Below are 21,607 nucleotides of genomic sequence, written 5' to 3' on the forward strand. Positions count from 1 at the left end.
TTTTAATTACATGGCAATCATTCAACATTTAAAACTTATGAGAAGGATTTTTTATTACTAAAATATACATAGCTACTAATTAATACCTAATTACTAGTTTGGTAAAATCATTGTCATTATTTTTGTGTCTATCTGAATTACTGTTTTGTGACTAAATATTAATTTATCAAATCTCATTGTTTCTCATATTCTGATAGTCCATTATTCTTGTTCTTACAAAACTTTTATAAACATAATTTTCCTTCAGCTGAAGCAATTGACAATAAAACTTTGGCATTTACACTTAAAATGTTTATTATAGTTATTTAGCAGTATAGTGTTGATGTTGACATGTAATGATAATAGGTTTGAACATATTTAATAAGATTACCAATTCAAAATTTCTAGTTGTGAAACTTCCATCAATCAAAAATAACTCATGTAATATTTTCCTATTCTAGTTTAGTTTTTCGTGTTCAAGTAATAATCTATTAAAAATTTTAGATTGTCTACCAATCAATCTAAAATTATTATTATATATTTATATATATTTTAAATAATTATTATATATAATAAATTAGTATTATATATTATATATTATTATTATATATAATAAATAATTATTATATATATTTAAAATTATTATTATATATATATTTAAAATAACAGAAGATAGTTAAAGAATCTTTTCCTATTTTAGTTCTAGACAGTCATCTCTGTCAGAAAAGAAATTACCAGAGCCTTCCCCTGTAACACGGAGAAAGGCATATGAAAAAGCAGAAAAATCAAAGTCCAAGGAACAAAAACAGTAAGTGATTAATGCATTTTATGTAGAAGACTGTACAATACATCTGCTGAACCAGATTCTGAAGGACAGTACTGTGTTTATTTTCTAGATTTAGGTTGGCTCTGTGGTTATGATCGATTTGACCAATCAAGACAATCAAGTCAGCTTGTGTGACTTTTTGGCCCACTTAACTGTTCATATACTTAGCACTTATTCCCTTTCATGTCCACTAACTGATTTTTCAGTTACTTTTGTATTATCATTGAAAGAGTTCTTATGCATGTGGGCTGAGGCATATTAAATGTATATTTCAAATAGTGTTCTAGAAAAATTTAAAATTATTTTGACTATCATTTGATAAAATAGACCTTGACTACCTCTTTAGAGTGGCTGGTAAAAAACTAGTATTAATCACAGGGTGTGTTATTTGTGCCATTATCTTGCTGTTTTCTCATGTTTAAATTGAATTATCCTCATTTGTTTAGTTTGTTTGTTTTTTGAAGGCTTAGTTTACTTAGTACTATATGATACAATCTGATGACGCACTTAACTGGGCATTTATAAATTGCAACACCATATCATGCATTAATTGAGTGGATTAGAGCCAGGGTTACCTTGCCACACCTTCCTCAAATGATCTAACTTTCTGTGTGTGACAGATAGCTCTCAGACATGTTGTTGAGGGAGAGCCTCAATGCCAGTCTACACTAAAATATTAATAAAATACATTTTCTTAATTTCTTTATCATAAAAATAAATGTGAAAAGAAGTGTTCATGCATTTTCTATATCTAAGTGGACAATCTTATAGTACCCCCTCTCCCTTGCGCTAAGAAACACTCTGTATTTTGACACTGATATAGCTGACTTGAATGTCATAGAAATTCTCCTTCTTATCATCCTAACTTCCTATATTTTTAAAGTTGCAATTTGCCTGATTCTATTGAATCAAATGTCTCAAGAATATTTGGAAAATGGGGAATTGGAGTTAATAAACAATTTTGAAATAAACAAATGAAACATCTAACTAGGCAAATTGTTCCCTAGCTCTCTGTTTTCTTATCTATAAAGTGAGCAATTTGTCTCAACTCTAAAATCAGATGATTTTAAATTTGGCTTGCTTTATGGATATGGACTTCAGATTTCAGCAGGCAGAACTTTTCATTAGTGCCACCTTGTGGTCCATGTAACAAAACCCATGTAACAATTTTTTAAAAAATTTTAATTAAATTGTTCAGTATGCATTTTATTTTACAAAAAAAAAAAAAAAAGTGAAGGAGAGGAAGAAAAGAAGGAATTTTCTAATGAAAAGCTTTTAAAAAAACCCCGCATGCTTCCTATAACTTTCCTAACAAATCATAACCAATTAAAGCCATCTGTTTAATGTTCTTTTTTCTTGTAGCTCAGATTCTGGAACTTCAGAAGCTAGTCTCTCACCTCCTTCTTCCCCACCAAGCCGGCCCCGTAATGAACTGAATGTCTTTAATCGTCTTACTGTTTCTCAGGGAAACACCTCAGTTCAGCAGGATAAGTAAGTCATTATGGAAAAGAGCCCCAACTATTTATACAAGTTTTTGAATCTTTCAGTACAGTCTGCAAAAACATCTCTGTGTGGGAGATGGTGTCTGACTTGTGAACTCTTGCCATATTACATGTATTTTTTCCAATGGGAAAGAACCATATAATCTAAATGAGAGAAAATTATTTTCCTGCTGAACATTATTCCCTGTTGTAGATTTGCATTGTTATACTTTGACACTATCTTGCCTTTTCTTTTGCAAGTAAATTAGAAATGAAAAACCTCTGAGACTATTTGAAGTTTAAATTTCTTGGGATTCTTCAGCTTCTTTGTGCCCACAAAAGCTTCCAATCCTGGTCTCCTGAATGGAAAATAGGCATGATTTTTACCTTTGGTAGATACAACAACTTGAAAAACCATTCTTATATGTGTAACCTGTTACTATCATTTGGTGATTCTAGACAAATTCACCACAAAACTTCAGTACTTGTTTTCTTGGATAAAAGAGAACCTTATAGGAGGTAGGGGAGGAGGACTGGAAGGAGGTTGTGGGGAAGGAGAGGATGTGGAAAATGTTACTTTCATTAAATTAGATAAGAGAAAGTATCCCTACACTGAACCATAATCTCTTGCAAGAATTCAGTACTAACAATATTGCTGTGAGGCATTTATTAACTCTGACTTGTCGGCTTGGATTTTGAATAACAGCATCGTGACTGTATGTGCTTGACATTTATCCTTCTATGCTGTTATCCCTCTGCATATCACAGGTCTCTGAAAGATATAGGATGTCATTTAAGATCTTTATGGCATGTTTAGATTATGCTAAAATGGCTCTATATACTTAAACAATCCATCATTTTGAGTAAAATTTTAATCTGCTTAATTTATGGATACATTTAATTTTATGTATTCATTATTATATTTTATATAGTTAAACCAGTAAATGACATGTCCTTTAAATGAGAAAGAGTCTAGAGAGGTAAATATGTTATGTGTTATTAAGCAACACTTAAAAAATATTGTTAAATCATTTCTCTCAGTTATTGAGGAAAACAGAACATTGGGAATCTTTGGGAAGTCAGTTTTCACTAGTTAGGTGAAGAATTGCTAAATTTTATCTGCCATGCATTCACAGGAGTTACAAATTTTTCTGTCAGTCTTGATGACCTTGATAATCTAATCATAGTTTTATATTTTTTACTAAATATTGTATGAACTATAAATAATTCCGTTAGCTAAAACTTAGGATAACTGATCCTTTTTGCATTTCAGAAACTCCTACCTTTCATCTCATTCTCCCCAGGGCTCTTTTTGAGAGCATTTCACTTCCCCTGTGAGATGTGCATCCCACAGGCTGTATCTGACCACATTCCACACCAGCACTCCCCTGTCTTTGTTGTCCCAAAGTCTCTTATACAATATATTAGATTTTCATAAAGACTGAACTCACCTCTAGTCTTGAAGGCTTCTGGGTAGGACCTTCAGTAGTGGCTTGCCTAATTCTAAAATTCCACTAAAGTCCCCTAATTATTAGAGAGTCTCCTTGCTCAAAGGAACTCAGTGTTTTTGAGGTGAGTTAAAACCAAGGATTATTAGAATTTTGACTTAATTTTTATGGAAACATACAGTGCATTTGTGAAACTTCCACATAAGAGTCTAAATCTACTGAAATGGAAAAAATTTTTGTAAGTACTAATCATGTTAAATGGAATAAACCTGGAAGTAACCTAATTCACGTACTTGTTATTATTCCTGTCTTGGGCCTAAATTTTAAAAGTGAGGATAGATTCTGTGGATCATTAATAGAAAGTTTCTTCCCTGCCTAAGTGTTGGTAGAAAACATGAGTCAGGTTTCTTGCCTGACTTATCTATATTTTAAACTTGCTGATATCCAGACAAATAGAAGAGCAGGCCACCAAAGGAAGCATTTGCTGTGTCTGTTATTTGTGCTGTTGATTTTCAGTCCAGTGTCAATGTCTTTAACTGTTGACATCCGTATTCTTTCTGCTCATAATTCTAACTCTTTCACTATAGGTCTGATGAAAGTGACTCCTCTCTGTCGGAGGTACACAGGTACTTTCTTTCTGTCTTTCCTACATTCTGGCATTTCATTGATGTTCTAAAATGCCTTCCTAGAAATCCTAAGCAAGCCTCATTTTTGTTGCATGCATGACTTGTTGTAAACCATGTAAATGCACTAATATTTTTAGATGTATTACTTTTAATGTATTTTTTTTTGCAATGATACCTTAAAGTAGTGGCCAGCTCTTTTTATATGATAGCTTAAAAAGTTGTGGTATTTTTTTGTGTGTTTTATGTCTGTAGTAGAAATGTTTTTTAAAAGAAATAAAGCTTTATGGTTATTATTGTCAAAAAGGTTTGCTCCTCAGTGATTAGTTCTAATGCTTCCCAGTGTGTGGGATGGATCAAATATTTTTTCTTATTGGTTTAGCAAATTTAAACAAAAAGGTCACAGGATAAAGGAATACTAGGTGGAAAAAACATACTATCATGCCAAAAATTAAGAACAAAAACTTGAAACTAAAGGAGGTTTTATTGAAAAAAAATTTTTTTTCCTTACTGATAGATGTAGTTTCTAAAATAACTTGAATTTTTTCATGTTATGGATTTTGGGAGGTCTTAATTCTTTCTCTCTTTCTCTCATTTCCTCTCCCCACTTGTCCTTTTGTCTCTTCCCTTGTTCCACTTGTATCCCTTGTTTTATTGCCATTTTGCTGATCATCAACAGATCCTCCAAAAGGTAGGCAGGGGAAGGGAGAGGAAATCAATATTCCACAGTATTATAAGACTTTACAGATTTGAATAGAACAAAAATAAATGCTTCCTTTCCCCTTCAGATCAGGTGTTGTGAACAAACTTGCAATATTTAACCTTAACTTAATGAATTACTTTAATGTTTATTTTTCATATTAAGAATTTGAATGGATTAATTCTAATAGAAATACTGTGGATATATTCTTCCAGTGCCTGTATTGTTTTCTATTATCTTTTTGTTTGTTTCTTTGTGTTACTGAGGATTGAATTTAGGGGCACTTTACCACTGAGCCACATCTCCAGTCCTTTTTAGTTTTATCTTGAGACAGGGTCTCACTAAGTTGCCGAGTTTCACCTTGAACTTGTGATCCTCCTGCCTCATCCTCCTGATTAGCTGAGATTACAGGCATGAGCCACTGCACAGAGCTTTTCTATTGTATTTGTTTTAGGGATATATATATATATATATATATATATGTTATTAACCCTAATATTCTGAATATTTGAGAATATTAAAGCTTCTAATTAATAAAGTGCTGTTATTAATTATTAATATCAGGATTAATTTTCTTTAGAAGACTAAATAGTCAATGATATTAAAATACTTAAGAATGAAAAAGAGACATCATTCTTTCCAGGAGGCAAATATTTAGAGTACTTTCCCAGTATGATCTTTGATGTGACAGATTTCTATTGGATGTTATATCATTAGGGGATAAAGTTGGTAATATGCTATAAATTTTTCTTTATAATCATCTTTTGATTTATATACATGAGTCTTTGCTGTTTGAGAAGTAACAATAGTAGCCTACTCTTCATTATAATTATACCTTCTCAGTATTTGCAGTTTGATGGCTTCAGCTTGTAGCTATGAACTTGACATCAGCAAGATTTCATAATAGCAGATTTAGACTCTTGAGGAAACTTCACTCCCATTTCAGGTTTAATCTCTTTAAATTGTCAGATTACAAACATTTACTGAGCATTAATTTCAAGAATCTGAAACTGACATATGTATTCAAGTAATTGCATTGGATTTCATAAAATACATGCCCAGAGATGACATTTCTTGGTAGTATTTCCAGTGATAAGACAGTCCTTTCACTTTTGAAATCATTATAGCTAGTCCTTAAAAAATAAGGTATTTTTTTAGCTGATCTCAAATTCATCTCCTTTACATCTCTACTCATTAGTCTTTCATAAGCTCTCTTAAGTTATACCAAATTTAATTTAATACTTTTATATGTATGTGGCTGCTGTTTAGTCTTTCTGCAGTGCCACTGTATCCTCTCTTCAGTAAATGTTCTTTATTAGTTTAATAGTTCTAGTTTCGTCACCCGTTCTGTAAGTAATAAAGTCTTTCTTGTACTTCTATTGTTTTGGAAAAGTCCCATTTTTTTTTCATGTTCTTCTTAAAATGTGGCATCTAAGACTAAACCTCATTCTAAATGTGGCCTAGGTGAAATATCTTAGGTCTCTTACATTCTTCTGAAATAGTTACTTCTGTTGAATGAATCATTGATAGTGTTGGTAGGGGAACCACATATTGTTAATTCTTTGATCTTATATTCAACAAATATAACCATTTAGGTGTTTAAACCTAAGTTACTATGATTGTCTTTCCGACTTATATCATTCTATTCTATCTTTGACTTAAATTTTATGCTTACATTTTATATAGTGATTATTTTATTGCTAAGGAGGTTCATAAAAAAATGAATTCTTTCAGTGATTTTTTTCCAAGCAATACAATATACTAATAGCCTTTTTAAAAAATGAGTTTTATTTTGGCTCAGGCATTATTAACACAATTAGGCATAGCAATGCATTGTTGCTCTGTTTCTTTTTATATATCTTTATTTGTTTTTATGTGGTGCTGAGGACTGAACCCAGTGCCTCACATGTGTGTGAGGCAAGCACTCTACCACTGAGCCCAACCGCAGCTCCCAGCTTTTTAATATATCAATTTAATAAGCCATTTCTGTCTTTATGGCTAGGGAAAGATTGATGAGGTACCAAAGATCTCTGAGATTGACTCTTTAGTGTGACTCTTCAGTCCTTGGAACTACCTTAGTAGTTCAGTTCCATGATTACCTTGTCACCAGGGATATTGCTTAAAAGCCTGGATAAATGGCTTTATTTGGAGTCCACATACATAATAAATATGACACTGACTTGGTGTGCCACCTATTAACCCTACAAAGAATTTCCCCCCAGGAGATTTGTGAGCTCATGTTCTCTTTTATTGATGAACATTTATTTTTAAGTGTTTATATAATGGTTCATTTTCTATTTTCATTTGTGAGACTCTTCAAGAAATTTCACCGATGTATAGTATCTGAAACCTGTTTTCCCACCTTCTTTTGGATAATCAAGTGTATATGTTTTGTTTTCTTTATCAATCTTTGGGATTTCTAAGCACACTGACAATGATTTTCCCTCCACAAAGGCATATAATTTCAAAACCTTATGACATAGTAATTTAAAAACATAAATATCTGAACTCTTTGAGTACATCTGCATTGTCAGTTTTTCTCTTGTATTCGGCTTACATTGCTTTTTAATCACTTTTGTTCTATACCTCTTGGAAGATTTTTCTCTTTCAGGAACATGGAAATTAAAGTATTTCTTTATATCTGTATTTGTCCTAATATTATACCATCTGCTTTAAATGAACATATTTTATCAATTTTTCTTCTTGCTCTGAGCTAAGTATTTGATAGATTTATCACATCTTAATTTATTCTCAGATTAGCTTAACTTCTTTAAGATAGGAAAAGTGTTTTGATAAATCTTTTTATTTCCATAGTGCTTAGCCAGTGGCATAAAGGAGAAACTCCAGAAATATTAAACTTATGAGAAACTCCCTAAAAAGCTTCACTGTTATTTACAATTCTCATTTTAAAAGTGTTGAGCTTATTAGAATTATTTTCTTACATAATTTTCTGATCTTTTGAATTCTCCTCCCTTCAATTTCTGTTCATGCAGACATTCCTCTTTTTTCCTCAGTTTTTGTTTGAAAACTTCTTTCTTAATGTAAGGTGACATACTGTGTATTATTCTTTCTTCAGCATGCTCCTTTTGACCTAGAATTACTCTCCCACATGACCTTGAGTCACGTCTTTGAGTTATTCTTCATTTCTACGTCTTCCTTATTTGTCACAACTAAATACACTCAAACAGCTCCCAGTATTGCTTCCTTAAACTTTGCAGAGATGAAATTGTTAATGAGAAAATCCAGATATATCATGGGCTTTGCTGTTTGCAGAACACAGCTGCTAGCAGAAGCCTGATTAGTTGCTATTAGTACTAGTATTATCCCCCCTCTCCACCTCATTTTTTTGCTTATAAACAAGCAAGGAAGCAGTCTAGATTTTATTACTAATTCCTTATAAAGACTTCTTAAAATAAGGAAAAATAACTTAGTCTCATGAGATAGAGCTCTTGAAGTGAATCTTTGTATGTTTTTTCCCCAAACTCAGGGGCATAATCAACCCATTTCCTGCTTCGAAAGGAATCAGAGCATCTCCACTTCAGTGTATTCACATAGCTGAAGGGCATACAAAAGCTGTGCTCTGTGTGGATTCTACTGATGATCTCCTCTTCACTGGATCAAAAGGTGCTAGTAGTTATTTAGTGTGGATATTTAATAGTTTTTTTTAATGGTTTAGTTTTTAACAGGCTCTAAAAATATCGAAATGTTTCAGACTAGTAAGATCTGACAATCCTGTTCAACCATCAAATACATAAAATATAAAACCATTGCATAATTGGGAAGGAATAACACCTCTGTTGATGTTTGAGAATCCGGTGGTGAGAGAATGCATCTCCCTTCATTGTTTGGGTGGTTCTGGGTTTTGTAATGTAGGTTAATATACACATTTATAAAAGGCCATTAAAATATCTAGTGGGGTAAAAGAAATAAGACAATAGCAACTATCATTTCTTGAATACTAGCTATATTATCAGAGGCTGTGAGCCACTATATAAATATATCTCATTTATTTCTCACCACCTGAATGGATACATATTATATCTTCATGTTATAGATGAAGAAATTCAGGATTCAAGAGATTAAATTATTTTCCTGTGTAAATATAGCTAGAAAGTGGAAAAAAAAACAGGATTAGAAACCTGGTCTACTCCTCTCTCATCCTGCACTTTTGACCCATTTGGTATAATTCCAAGCAACTAGACATTAGCTATAAATGCTCTTACAGACCATGTTTTGGGGTTTCAGGAAAGGGGAGATTATGCCTAGGTATGAGAACCAAGGAAGGCTTTGACCAGAAGCATTTAGGATGAAATGTATAGGATGCTTTGGATATTGGCATAGAAGGAAGGATAATTAAGATTACAAGGCAACATTAGCACAGACATAGCAGTTGAAGTGGGCTGTGTTTGGCAACCTAGTCCCAATTTAGTGTTGAAAGTAGAATATAAATAAGAAAAGTGGTGGACAGTGAGAAAGGGGAGATAAAAAGGAAGCATGTGCAAGGAGTGTGGTGGGCCAGTAAGAGTTCCTTAGCATTTAGAGACATTCCATGATTCAGTTTAACATGCAGACATTATTGTTCATTGTCTATAAGGGAAGCATATGGATCTAGCTAGAACTTAGGAATTGAAAATAATGGCAAGAAATTTTACAGTTAAAAAATCTGTTATGTGAAAGTATCACACTTTTCTGATGACTTAAATTTAACTCTCCAGGATAATTATATATTCAATATGTCAGCAAAACAAAGGGGAATAGTTCTGGGATTACGTTTTGGGGTCAAAATAAAAATAAAATCCACTAGTGCATGGAAAAGAAAGGTATGTGCATATGAAAGATCAGTACGAGTAAAGAAAGCAGTATGATTTGAAGATATTGGTTGGAGATGGCAATTTTAAATTCAGGGGCAATCTGAAGCTCAACTCAGATTGTGCTTATGACTATTTAAAAATATTTAAATATGGGTATTTAAAATTTTTACATAAATATTTTTAATACCATGTAATGCATACAACAGGACGTTCCAAACTCTGATCTGATCTATTGTACCTACCTTGCTATAAAACTGCTACAGAAGGTTAACATTGAAGTTAGGATGCCTGTTGCAGTTTAATTGAATAATTAGATTTCCTTTCCCATCTTCTTCTTGTAGAAGAGAAATTGTTTAAATAATTTTTATTGTTAAGAGAACCTAAAGTAGTTCATATTAACAGTATTTCCTCTTTTTATTTGTTTTAGATCGTACTTGTAAAGTATGGAATCTGGTCACTGGGCAAGAGATAATGTCACTTGGGGGTCATCCCAACAACGTTGTATCTGTAAAATACTGTAATTATACCAGTTTGGTCTTCACTGTGTCAACATCTTATATTAAGGTGTGGGATATCAGAGATTCAGCAAAGTGCATCCGAACACTGACGTAAGTAACTTAAAAATAGCTTAAGGGGCAGTAGTTATTTTCTTTTTTACAAAAGACAAGAAGATTTAAGGCTATGAATGCATTTTAATTGTATATATCTATCAACTCCTCAGAGAAAGTTAAAGTTTTCATAATTAAAGTACATATAAATAAGGGGAAAATAGATTGACAAAATATAAGATCCTGGTTTTAAACAGGAAAGGATAAAATATTTATTTATAACCAAATACATATTTCATGTTTTTTCCCTTCCAAATAGTAAGAAATTACATTTCATACTATTTACTACTTGATGAAATTGAATAATTTATATTACTCACTTCAAATAAATATTAATCCTTGGAAAATGAGCTCACCCATACTTTGGTATTAGTACAAATTTTATAACTGCAGTTTGTGTTGGATAATGATATTTTGCCCTAAGATTGAACTATTTTACATAATTAAAACTAAGGCTACCTCTGCAATTGCTTAAAGGAGAAGGGAGCATTGGAAAGGTTAATTTTTACTAGTTTGTAAGTAGATTTTATTAACTTTTAGGTGCTAATTTATAATTTGAGAACTACTAATTATTTTATGTGCTGAATACAAGTCTCTTGAGGAAAGTTTTATAGAAAAATAACACTATTTCTTAAGCTAAAAACTTACCAATACAGTTGAATCACTAAACTCATATTTGAAAAGATTGTTTATAACTTAATTTAGCATTTAGCTGAGAAAATGTTTCAAAATTAAAAAAAAAAATTAATATCTAGAAATTATCTGGAGAGATAGAAACAAATTTTGATTTTTTAGCACATATACTCTATATATGATTGAATTAAAGTAAGCAAAACTCAAATAATTAAAAAGATCCCAGTGCCTTTAATCCAAAATGCAACTTTTACACACAAAAGAAGTTTGGTAAGACTAGTTCACAGACAACTTCTGGAACCTGCAGACAAATGAATTATTTTTATGCATTATGTCATTTGTCTTTTCTGAATGATTTTATAGTCATCCCTATCTCAGGACTTAGACTGTCTAGTGTTATAATGGGCATTAAAGTGAAAGTTGTAAACCATGTCCTCCTGTTTCATTCATTCATTTACTCACTACTCACTAAACATTAATTTATTTGTACCAAAACTGTGAGGGGTGCTCTGTTAGGCATCATGCATACAGTGACAAAAGCACCTTGTTCTCTTTGCCCACAGCCATTTCCTTAGGAATTCAAGAAATTGTAAGCCAAACTCATGTCTGGAAACATGACTATCTTTGGTTTTTTTTGTGTGTGTTAAGGTCGTCAGGTCAAGTTACCCTTGGAGATGCTTGTTCTGCAAGTACCAGCCGGACAGTGGCTATTCCTTCTGGGGAGAACCAGATCAATCAAATTGCACTAAATCCATCTGGCACATTCCTCTATGCAGCTTCTGGAAATGCTGTCAGAATGTGGGATCTTAAAAGGTAGAATTAAAAAACAAATAAACGAACAAAACCACACTTCTTGCATATGGCACATGCAACCTCACACATTAATAATACTATACTTGTGAAATCTAATTTTATATCCTAAGACAATGTAAAATAATAATTTTTTTTTTATTCAGCACAGCAGTCTTAGATATCTCTTCTGTCCTCATTTACAAACTCAGTTTTCTTTCTTTCTTTTTTTTTTTTAAGTCTCCATACTGGGAAAAATGTTAGAGAGGAAGATAGAATTATTTTACAGTCTTTTGATGCTTGTCTTTAAATTGAGCTGTTTAAATTGAGGAGAGGATTCTCATCCAAGTTCCACCAGAACCTTTGAAATAATTATTTTTGCAACATGAATTAAACATTCTTTATATCAACTTTTTTATTTTATACAATTTAATAACTTGGATCATAAATTCTCATGGGTTTTGTGAATGTAAAATAATAAATTATAGAAAGATAAAATGTTAAGAAGACAAAGTGATTTAAAAGAAAACAGATGATAAATTGAAATGTAAGGCATTTGTCTTCCACTTAATTTTTATTTGCCATGATGTGTGAGCTTTTATCCATTAGTTGTGGGCTTGTTTTAGCTTCTTTTCTAGTTTTTGAAATTTTGGCAGGAAAGGAACCTATTTCTTCTTCTCTTCCTCCCTCCCTTCCTTCCTTCCTTCCTCCTTCCCTCCCTCCACCCCTTTCTCCCCTCCTTCCTTCATTCCTTTCATCCTTCCTTTCTTGTAAACCATGTCCTCCTGTTTTATTCATTCACTTATCCACCAAACATTAATTTATTTATGCCAGATCTGTGAGGGGTGCTCTGCTTCCTCCTCCCTCCTTCCGCCGCTCCATCTCTCCCTCCTTCCCTCTTCCCTTCCTTCCTTCATTCATTTCTTTCTTCCTTTCTTTCTGGTGGTGCTGGGGATAAACACAGGGCCTTGTGTATGCTAGGCAGATGCTTTACTGCTGAGCTACATCCCCAACCTGGGTGCATTTATTTATTACTTTACAAATATTTATTCAACACTAATTATGGCAGGCATTGCACCAACAGTATGGTAGGTCCTTGGAGTAAATACTGAGCAAGACAACTGTGGGTTCTACTGTCTTGGAGTTTGTGTTGTGATGAAGGATAAAGCTATTTACAGACTGTGACAGGATACTAGAGTGAGGCTCACAATTCAGAAATACAGAGTGCTTCTCTTCCTACAGAAAGACGTCCCTGTATTCCAGAAGGTTGACTTGAGATAGGACTGTGAAACAGGGTCATTATCACCCTCTGACAGTTTATATCACATATTTTTCTACTAGCCAGATATCTGTCCTGGTGATTTTCATATTTTTATAATAATTGAAGTGGACCATCTATTTTCTGACATACACATACATACGTATATGTGTGTCCATTGGTATATATGTCTGTCTGTATGTACATATATGTATGTATATATAATGTGTATGCATATATATGTATATGTGAAAATGTGTATATATATGTAATAAAATATTTCAATTTCTCCTAATTCTTTCTGGTTTCATGATTATATTGCTGGTATTATTTTATTCAAATATAAATTGTACCTAAAAATATTAATTATATGTCTATAACCTGTTCAGATTTTTAACAGATTAAAATTTACCTAGAGGGAGTTCAAATCAACCTTAAGCAAACTTTCAAAATTTTTCTGCTTTTTTATTTACTATCTAAATGACATTAATCAACTCTCAAATAGCTAGCATAGGACTCTCCCACTTCTATCATAGAATATTCTAGTTTGGCTTTTTTTTTTTTTTTTCTGATTTGAACAGAGTTTCATTTAGATGGAACTAAAACCAAGAAGAAAATTTATTTGGCCAGGTGTGGTGGTACTTACTTGGAATCCCAGTTACTTGGCAGGCTGAGGCAAAAGGATCAAAAAATTTGAGGTGGGCTAGGCAATGTAGTGAGATCCTGTCTCAAAGTAAAAAAAAATAAAAAGGGCTGGGGTTGCAGCTTAGTGGAAAAGTACTTGTGAGAAGCCCTGGGTTCAGTTCCCCATATTGAAGAAAAGAAGGAAAGGAAGGAAATTAGTGAACAATTTTATGAGAAAATGTAGGTTATTTATGTTGAGGCTTAGCCTCATCATGCTAAGAAATATTTTCAAATAAAATCATTTTTCTTTCTTTTTAAAGGTTTCAGTCTACAGGAAAGTTAACAGGACACCTAGGCCCTGTTATGTGCCTTACTGTAGAACAGATTTCCAGTGGACAAGATCTAATCATCACTGGCTCTAAGGATCATTACATCAAAGTATGTATTAGAGTGTTGCTGAAGTATATTTTCCTATTTTTTTTCTCTTTTTTTCAGGGCCGAGGACTAAACTCAGGGCTTGCACATGCCAGGTGTATGCTCTGCCACTGAGCTAAATTCCCAACCCCTTTATTTGCCGGTTAAATGATAGGTTTGAAGTACTCCAATTCACGTAGAAACCCCTTCTCTCTTTGTTAGTTTGTTTGTTTTGTGGTGGTGGGGATTAAACCCAGAGCCTTGTGCATGTGAGGCAAGCACTCTACTAACTGAGCTATATCCCCAGCCCTATAGGACCCCCTTCCATTCTCTTGACAAATTTTCTTGTTTCCTTTTTCTAGGCTTTGCTTTTTTCTTCCTATTTTTTCCTCATTCACAGTCACTGATTTCACTATTATTTAATCATATATCTTCATTTTTCATAGGATATAGATTGGGAGAGATTTCAAAGATCTTTTAGCTTAGTCTTCCAATGAATAATTAAATTCATTATTAACATCTTTTATGTAGAACATTTATAGCCTTTAGAATTTTATGTAATTAACAGATAAGATGTTAATAGATAAATAGTTTCTATCTAGAAGTGTTGGGTTTGAGATCCCAACAGAGGACATCCATATGCAGCCAATGGGCCATTAGAAAGCGAGTCATAGTTCCAGATAAGCAATGACTAAGATGTAGTTTTGGGAGCCATTCAAGTAGAAGCAGATATTCCAAGAATTCTCATTGATGACACAGCCAAGGGAGAGAGTAGCTCAAAGCTCTGTGCATAGGAAATGGGCTGAGTAGAGAGGGAAAGAGTGATGAAGGAGAGGCCATTGATACAGTGGTGGGAGTTCCAGTCAGAGCCTAGAAGTGAGCCTTGGAAAGCAGTAAGCACATGCCAGCCTCTGATGGAGAAGGAAGGGCAGGAGCATGTGTGAAGATGAAGAGAAACAGCACGGAGGGAAGAATGTTTTGGATCATGCAAGTCTTCTTAGGAAGGCCTCGGCCATTGCTAGAAGAGATAAAGGCAACTCAGAAAAGCACAGAGGTTTTGAACAGCAGCTTCGGGGAACTAGAGATGGCCCCCAGGACTGCAGATCACCTAATATTGGTTAAATAACAGCCATATGGCTTTTTGAATTTCAACTGGATTGAATGTAGTATTTTAAATTACTGAACTTGTCATTTATTTACTTATACATTTATTTTTATTTTTATTTTTTTGAATTTTAATATTTATTTATTTATTTATTTATTTTATTATTATTAGTTGTTCAAAACATTACATAGCTCTTGACATCATATTTCATACATTTGATTCCAGTGGTTTACTTATACGTGAAAAAATCTGCTTGGCTTTTTTTGAAAGCATGTGACATACAGGCCAAACTGGTGTGAATAAGGCTGAGTTCACCCTCAGTCATTCATATCAGATTAATTCATTTAACTTAGTAAAATATTACAACAAACTATGTATGATTTGTGTATGTATATGTGTTTCTATAAATGTGCACGTATACTTATTTAAAACTTAAATGGAATAACTGCTTTCTATCTGCCTTTCTTTTAAAAATAGATGTTTGATGTAACTGAGGGGGCTCTTGGAACTGTGAGTCCCACACACAATTTTGAACCCCCTCATTATGATGGCATAGAAGCGCTAACCATTCAAGGGGATAATCTATTTAGTGGGTCCAGAGATAATGGAATCAAGAAATGGGACTTAGCTCAAAAAGACCTTCTTCAGGTAATGCTGAACTTTTTCACGGTGTGAAGTAAGCATTTCAAAACCCCCCAGTACTCTATTATAAGAATTCAAAGAGCTTCTATATAGATTTTTATTGTTTAACAATAACATTAATCAGGACTCCCTCTTAAAAAATGGTTTATTGTCAAGTACCACAGTTACTAATTGGTAGAAGGGCATCACTCAACACTTAATACCTGCTAAATAAGAGATCAGATACTGGTAAGAGTTGAAAGATCTGGAATTGCCCTGCATACATCATATATGTTAAATATAATAATCCCTGGAGTAGAGCAGTTGCAGTTTCTCATTTTGTTTTGCTTTTTCTACATATATTCCACAGTAGCATGTTTAGTTAAGGTTAAGAGTAATACCCATGATTTCTCAACTATAGGAGTATTCTCATGCATCCAGGAGTGGTGGTGCTCTCATTTCCCACAGAATGGATAGTTTGTTGTCAGTTAAATTCAAATATTTATGCATCTTTCTAACAGAGGAAGAAATTAGATGAAGTTGTTTACAATTTCAGGCTTTTCCTTACATATTTATGCCATATATATGCTCATGCACACACACACATGTATGCATTACAGTTGCTAGCACTTTCTTGCTTGCAACCAGCAGATGAAGACAAAAAGAACAAGTAGCATGAATATTAATAGAAAAACTTGACAACAGATGCACATACTGCATTAGAAGCTTTTCTTTTATAGATATACATTCATGGTTCTGATTTTCATATTGTGCACATAAATATATTTATGCATAGACTGTGGCTATATAGTCTTGTTTTTGTGTTATTTATTCATTATGAAATATGTAGATTGCATATGATCTTCAGCAAAAAACTTGAGGCCTCTACATTCTCCACCCAAGGTTTGAACCAATGTTTTTATGAAGTAGGTCTTGTAATCTACATAGGACATTGTAGTTTTCAAGCTCATTTTATTAGATACATAATAAATTTGGAGAAAGAAGAGATACTCACTGCTCATGAGAAGGATGTGATGTTTGAAAAATCCTGTAAGCATTCTGAGTTTTTTTTTTTTTTTTTTAGAATCAACAGATTATTAACATTATAAGTCTTCAATACTGATAATAATTATGGAGATTAGTGAGCAAATTTGGGAGCAAATTACAAATTCATTTCTTTACATCACTCAGTGACTACCTAGAAAATGGACTTTTATAATTTTCACACCACTTAGCATTGTAAATATTGAGTTTTATTAATAAAAGTATAACTTATTTTGGTATGAGAATGTCAGTTTGGAAGGGGCCCCTTAAGCTCCTTATTTGTCTTTTTCCTTTCAGCAAGTTCCTAATGCTCATAAAGATTGGGTCTGTGCCCTGGGAGTGGTGCCAGGCCACCCACTTTTGCTCAGTGGCTGCAGAGGGGGCATTTTGAAGCTCTGGAACATGGATACTTTTGTGCCAGTTGGAGAGATGAAGGGTCATGATAGTCCCATCAATGCCATATGTGTTAATTCTACCCACATTTTTACTGCAGCTGAGTAAGTTTTTCCCATGTGCTTTTGCTCTTTATTGGTTGCTTGTGTTCAGATTTAATAAATATTAAAAGTTATGAATATCTAACATGAGAACCGTCTTTTATTACAGCCATACTAATGTCTGTTTTAAGATGCCTATTTTATATTTTTTGATGTACACTGAGAGCAATGAATTGAGGCTCCTAAGTTATAAAACAGTAATGTCAGTCCTGTACTAACACTCTGTTTATGATAGCAGGTCTGCTGCAAGATATTTTATTAGTGATTTTAATTTCTAAAACTGAGTTTATAGACAAGTGATTTTAAAGATTTTCATTTTCAGAGAGGCAACAATTTTGCCATCCTTCATATTTAGAACAAATTATTTTTCAAAAATTTCTCTGTGATTCTTCTTCTCTTTAAAGTAAAAAAACATAGTAATACAATCTGCTCCCTCCCTGTATGGATGACTGGATTGATGGGTTCATTTGTTTGTTCATTTGTTCACAGTGAATCTCCTATGTGCCCAGCACTGTTCTAGACTCTTGGGAATACATCAGTGAACAAAATACATACAAACTCTAGTTTGCATCCTAATGATAAAAAACAAAAATTAAACAAGTCAAAATATGTTAGATGGTAAGAAGTGCAATGGTGAAAACTAAGGCAGGGGAAGGTTACAAAATAGAGTGGTCAGTGAAAGTGACATATAAGAAGATGTTTGAATGAGATAGAGAAAAGATGTTATGACCCTAAAAATGACTTACTCAGTATATGAGTCTTTGGAAAGGAAAGCATGTATTATAATGTGAGATATTGGTCTCGTTCAAATATAATGTATTTTTTCATGAATATCTATCTTAGAAAATCTCCCTATCTCATTTGTGCATGGCTATGTTAATTTAATTTGAACATCACCTTGATTCAGTCTATCCCAAATGCATTTTAATTTTGAAACCTCTACTTTATTTCTGTGCCATTTCTTATTAGTTAGGCTGTTTCTATTGAATCTTTCTTTTCATTTGGATCTATTTATTTTCATATTTAAGGAACATCGAAGCCAATTTATTTTGTTTTGCTAAGGTGATGACCTTTGATGCTTCATAATGTTTGTAAAATATGCTATGTTCTTAAGAGTGTCTACTTTTGCTATTTCCTTGGAAACTTATGTCCTTGGTAATTTACTGAAAATGATATACTCCAAGTTGTGGGATACTCAATACAAGACTAAGCATTGTGTTATCACTGAGTCCTGGGGGCTGATGTATGATATAAGTATACCTACCTCTCTTTCATGATATGATCTCTTTTTCAAGAGCTAAACTTTCTTTTTTTCAGTTTAAGCAAGACATATCAGATGCAATTATATATATATATATATATATATATATATATATATATATATATATATATACATATATATAAGTTTTCAATATATATATATATATACACACACACATATATATCTAAGTTTTCTATATAGTTTTCAAAATCAAGAATATAGCTAATAAAATCAAAAGTCCCCCACTTTTTTTTTTGGTGGTGGTGTTTGGGGGTTGAACCCAGGACCTCAGGCATGTTAGTCAAGTGCTCTACCACTGAGCTGCATCTCCAGCACATTTTTTTTTGGTGGTGGTGTTTGGGGGTTGAACCCAGGACCTCAGGCATGTTAGTCAAGTGCTCTACCACTGAGCTGCATCTCCAGCACAAAAGGCTTGTTTTATTTTATTTTTACTTTTCATTAGCGCTTATAGTTATACATAGTAATTGGATTCATTTTGACAAACTCACACATGCATGGAAATGGATTTCAGTTAATGAACCCTCCTCCACTTTTCTTCCCATCCTCCCTCCCCTATCCCATTCTCCTTCCTCTACTCTATTAGACTTCCTTTTGTTTTTCTACTAATTTATATTTGATTGGTTTTTTATATTATCTTATCCTTCCCTCCACCTTTCCTTTATTTTATTCTAGCTTCCACATATGAGAAAAAAAAATCTGTTGAGTATGAGGTTTTCCATTTCCATCCACTTACTTGCAAATGCCGTAATTTCATTCTTTTTTTTATGGCTGAGTAGAACTACATTGTATGTGTGTGTGTGCATGTATACATATATGTAATATATATACACACATATATATATGCACACACATATACTACAATTTATCAATCCATTCATCTGTTGATAGGCATCTAGGTTGATTTCATAATTTAGCTATTATGAATTGCATTGCTGTAAACATTGATGTGGCCGTATCTCTGTAGTATGCCGTGTTAGATGTTTTGGGAAAATACCAAGGACTGGGACAACTGGGTCATATGATGGTTCCATCCCTAGTTTTTTGAGGAATCTCCATACTGGTTTCCAGAGTGATTGTACTAGTCTGTAATTTCACCAACAATTTGCAAGTGTATCTTTTCCCCAACAACCTCTCCAGCATTTATTTTTGTTGTATTCTTGATCATTGACATTTTGACTGGAGTGAGAGAAACTCATATGGCAGTTTTGATTTACATTTTCCTGATTGCTAGAGATTTTTGAACATTTTTTTCATATATTTGTTGGACATTTGTGCTTCTTTTTTGAGAAGTTTCTGTTTAGTTTTTTTCTCATTCATTGATTAGATTTTTTGAGTTAAGTTTTTTGAGTTCTTTGTATATTCTGAATATCAATCCCCTTTCAGAGGAATATCTGCCCTATATGTTCTCCCATTCTGTAGGCTCTCTCTTCACACTTTAATTATTTCCTTTGCTATGGAGAAGGTTTTTAGTTTGATGGCATCTCACTTATTGAGATGCCAAATAAACTTAATAAAATAAAATCACTTGATTTTATTTCTTGTGCTTTTTGGGTCTTGTTAAATAAGTTGGTGCCAGTACCTATAATCAAGTGTTGACCTATGTTTTCTTCAGCACTTATACAGTTTCAGGTCTCATTCCTAAGTTTTTGATTCATTTCAATTTGAGTTTTGTGCAAGGTGAGAGAGAGTTGTCTCATTTCATTTTTCTACATATGGCTAAATAGTTTTCCCAGCATCATTTGTTAAAAAGCCTGTATTTGCTTGAAGATATATTTTTGGCAACTTTGTCAAATATTGGATGGTTATAGGTATGTGGATTTGTCTCTATGTCTTCTATTCTGTTCCTTTGGTCTTTGTGTCTCTTTTGATGGACATACCATGCTGTTTTGTTACTGCAGCTCTGTAGCATAATTTCAGATCAGGTATTATGATTGCCTCCTGTTTTTCTTTTTTTAGTAATACTCTGGCTATTCTGGGTCTCTTTTTCTTCAAAATAAATTTAAGAATTTTTTTTCTTATTCTGTAAAGATTGTTACTGGTAGTTGGATGCGGATTGCATTGAATATATATATTGCTTTTGATAATATGGCCATTTTGACAATGTTAAGTCTGCCTATCCAAGAACATGGGATATCTTTCTATTTTCTAAGGTCCCCTCTTCAGTGTTCTATAATTTTCATTGTATAGCCTTTCTACCTCTTTGGGTAGATTAATTCCAAAGTATTTAATTTTTTTGAGGTTATTGTAAATGGGATAGTTTTCCTGATTTCTTCCTTGGCTGAATAATGTAGGAGTGTAGGAAAATTATTGATTTAATGGGTGCTGATCTTGTATCCTGCTATTCTGCTAAACTCATTTATAAGTCTTCTGATGGAGTTTTTTTTGGTCTTTTAGATAAAGGATCACATTGTTGGCAAATAGAGTTTGACTTCTTTTTTTCCTATTTGTATTCCTATAATTTTTTTTTTTTGCCTGATCTCTATGGCTAATGATTTGAGGACTATATTGAATAGGAGTGGCAAGAATGGATGCCTTATCTTGTTCCTGATTTTAGAGGAAATGCTTTTACTTTTTCTCCAGTTAGTATGATATTGGCTTTGGGTTTGTTATAAATGGCCTTTATGACTCTGGAAGACTTTTAATTGCTGTTCTAATTTTATTAATTACTATTGGTATGCTTAGGTTTTATAATATCCTCCTGGTTCAATTTGACCAGAACCTATATGTGTAGAAATTTGTCAGTGTATTCCAGATTTTTCATCTCATTGGAGTATAAATTTTCAAAATAGGTTCTGTTAATCCTCTGAATTTTAGAAGGATCTGTAGAGATTTGTTTCTTCTCACTTTTTCTTTCATTTATCTTTTCA

General features: G+C 32.9%; 1 protein-coding gene across 9 annotated transcripts in view; it reads left to right on the forward strand.

Annotated features, from left to right (window-relative positions):
- The window catches only part of Kif21a (kinesin family member 21A), a 147,578-nt gene that overhangs the window by 118,165 nt on the left and 7,806 nt on the right, over nucleotides 1–21,607 (forward strand). For 2 of the 9 annotated variants that reach the window (XM_034636583.2, XM_071609972.1), the window contains 9 exons: nucleotides 680–787; nucleotides 2,168–2,296; nucleotides 4,322–4,360; nucleotides 8,545–8,681; nucleotides 10,296–10,476; nucleotides 11,758–11,922; nucleotides 14,101–14,218; nucleotides 15,777–15,947; nucleotides 17,262–17,461. In XM_034636583.2, coding sequence (XP_034492474.1) covers nucleotides 680–787; nucleotides 2,168–2,296; nucleotides 4,322–4,360; nucleotides 8,545–8,681; nucleotides 10,296–10,476; nucleotides 11,758–11,922; nucleotides 14,101–14,218; nucleotides 15,777–15,947; nucleotides 17,262–17,461 — 1,248 coding nt within the window. The remainder of the gene's footprint in view (nucleotides 1–679; nucleotides 788–2,167; nucleotides 2,297–4,321; nucleotides 4,361–8,544; nucleotides 8,682–10,295; nucleotides 10,477–11,757; nucleotides 11,923–14,100; nucleotides 14,219–15,776; nucleotides 15,948–17,261; nucleotides 17,462–21,607) is intronic. The other 7 variants (XM_071609973.1, XM_071609979.1, XM_071609974.1 and 4 more) reach the window with 4 other exon arrangements.

The sequence above is a fragment of the Marmota flaviventris genome, chromosome 3 (genome assembly GCF_047511675.1).
Source record: "Marmota flaviventris isolate mMarFla1 chromosome 3, mMarFla1.hap1, whole genome shotgun sequence".
NCBI classification, from domain to species: domain Eukaryota; kingdom Metazoa; phylum Chordata; class Mammalia; order Rodentia; family Sciuridae; genus Marmota; species Marmota flaviventris.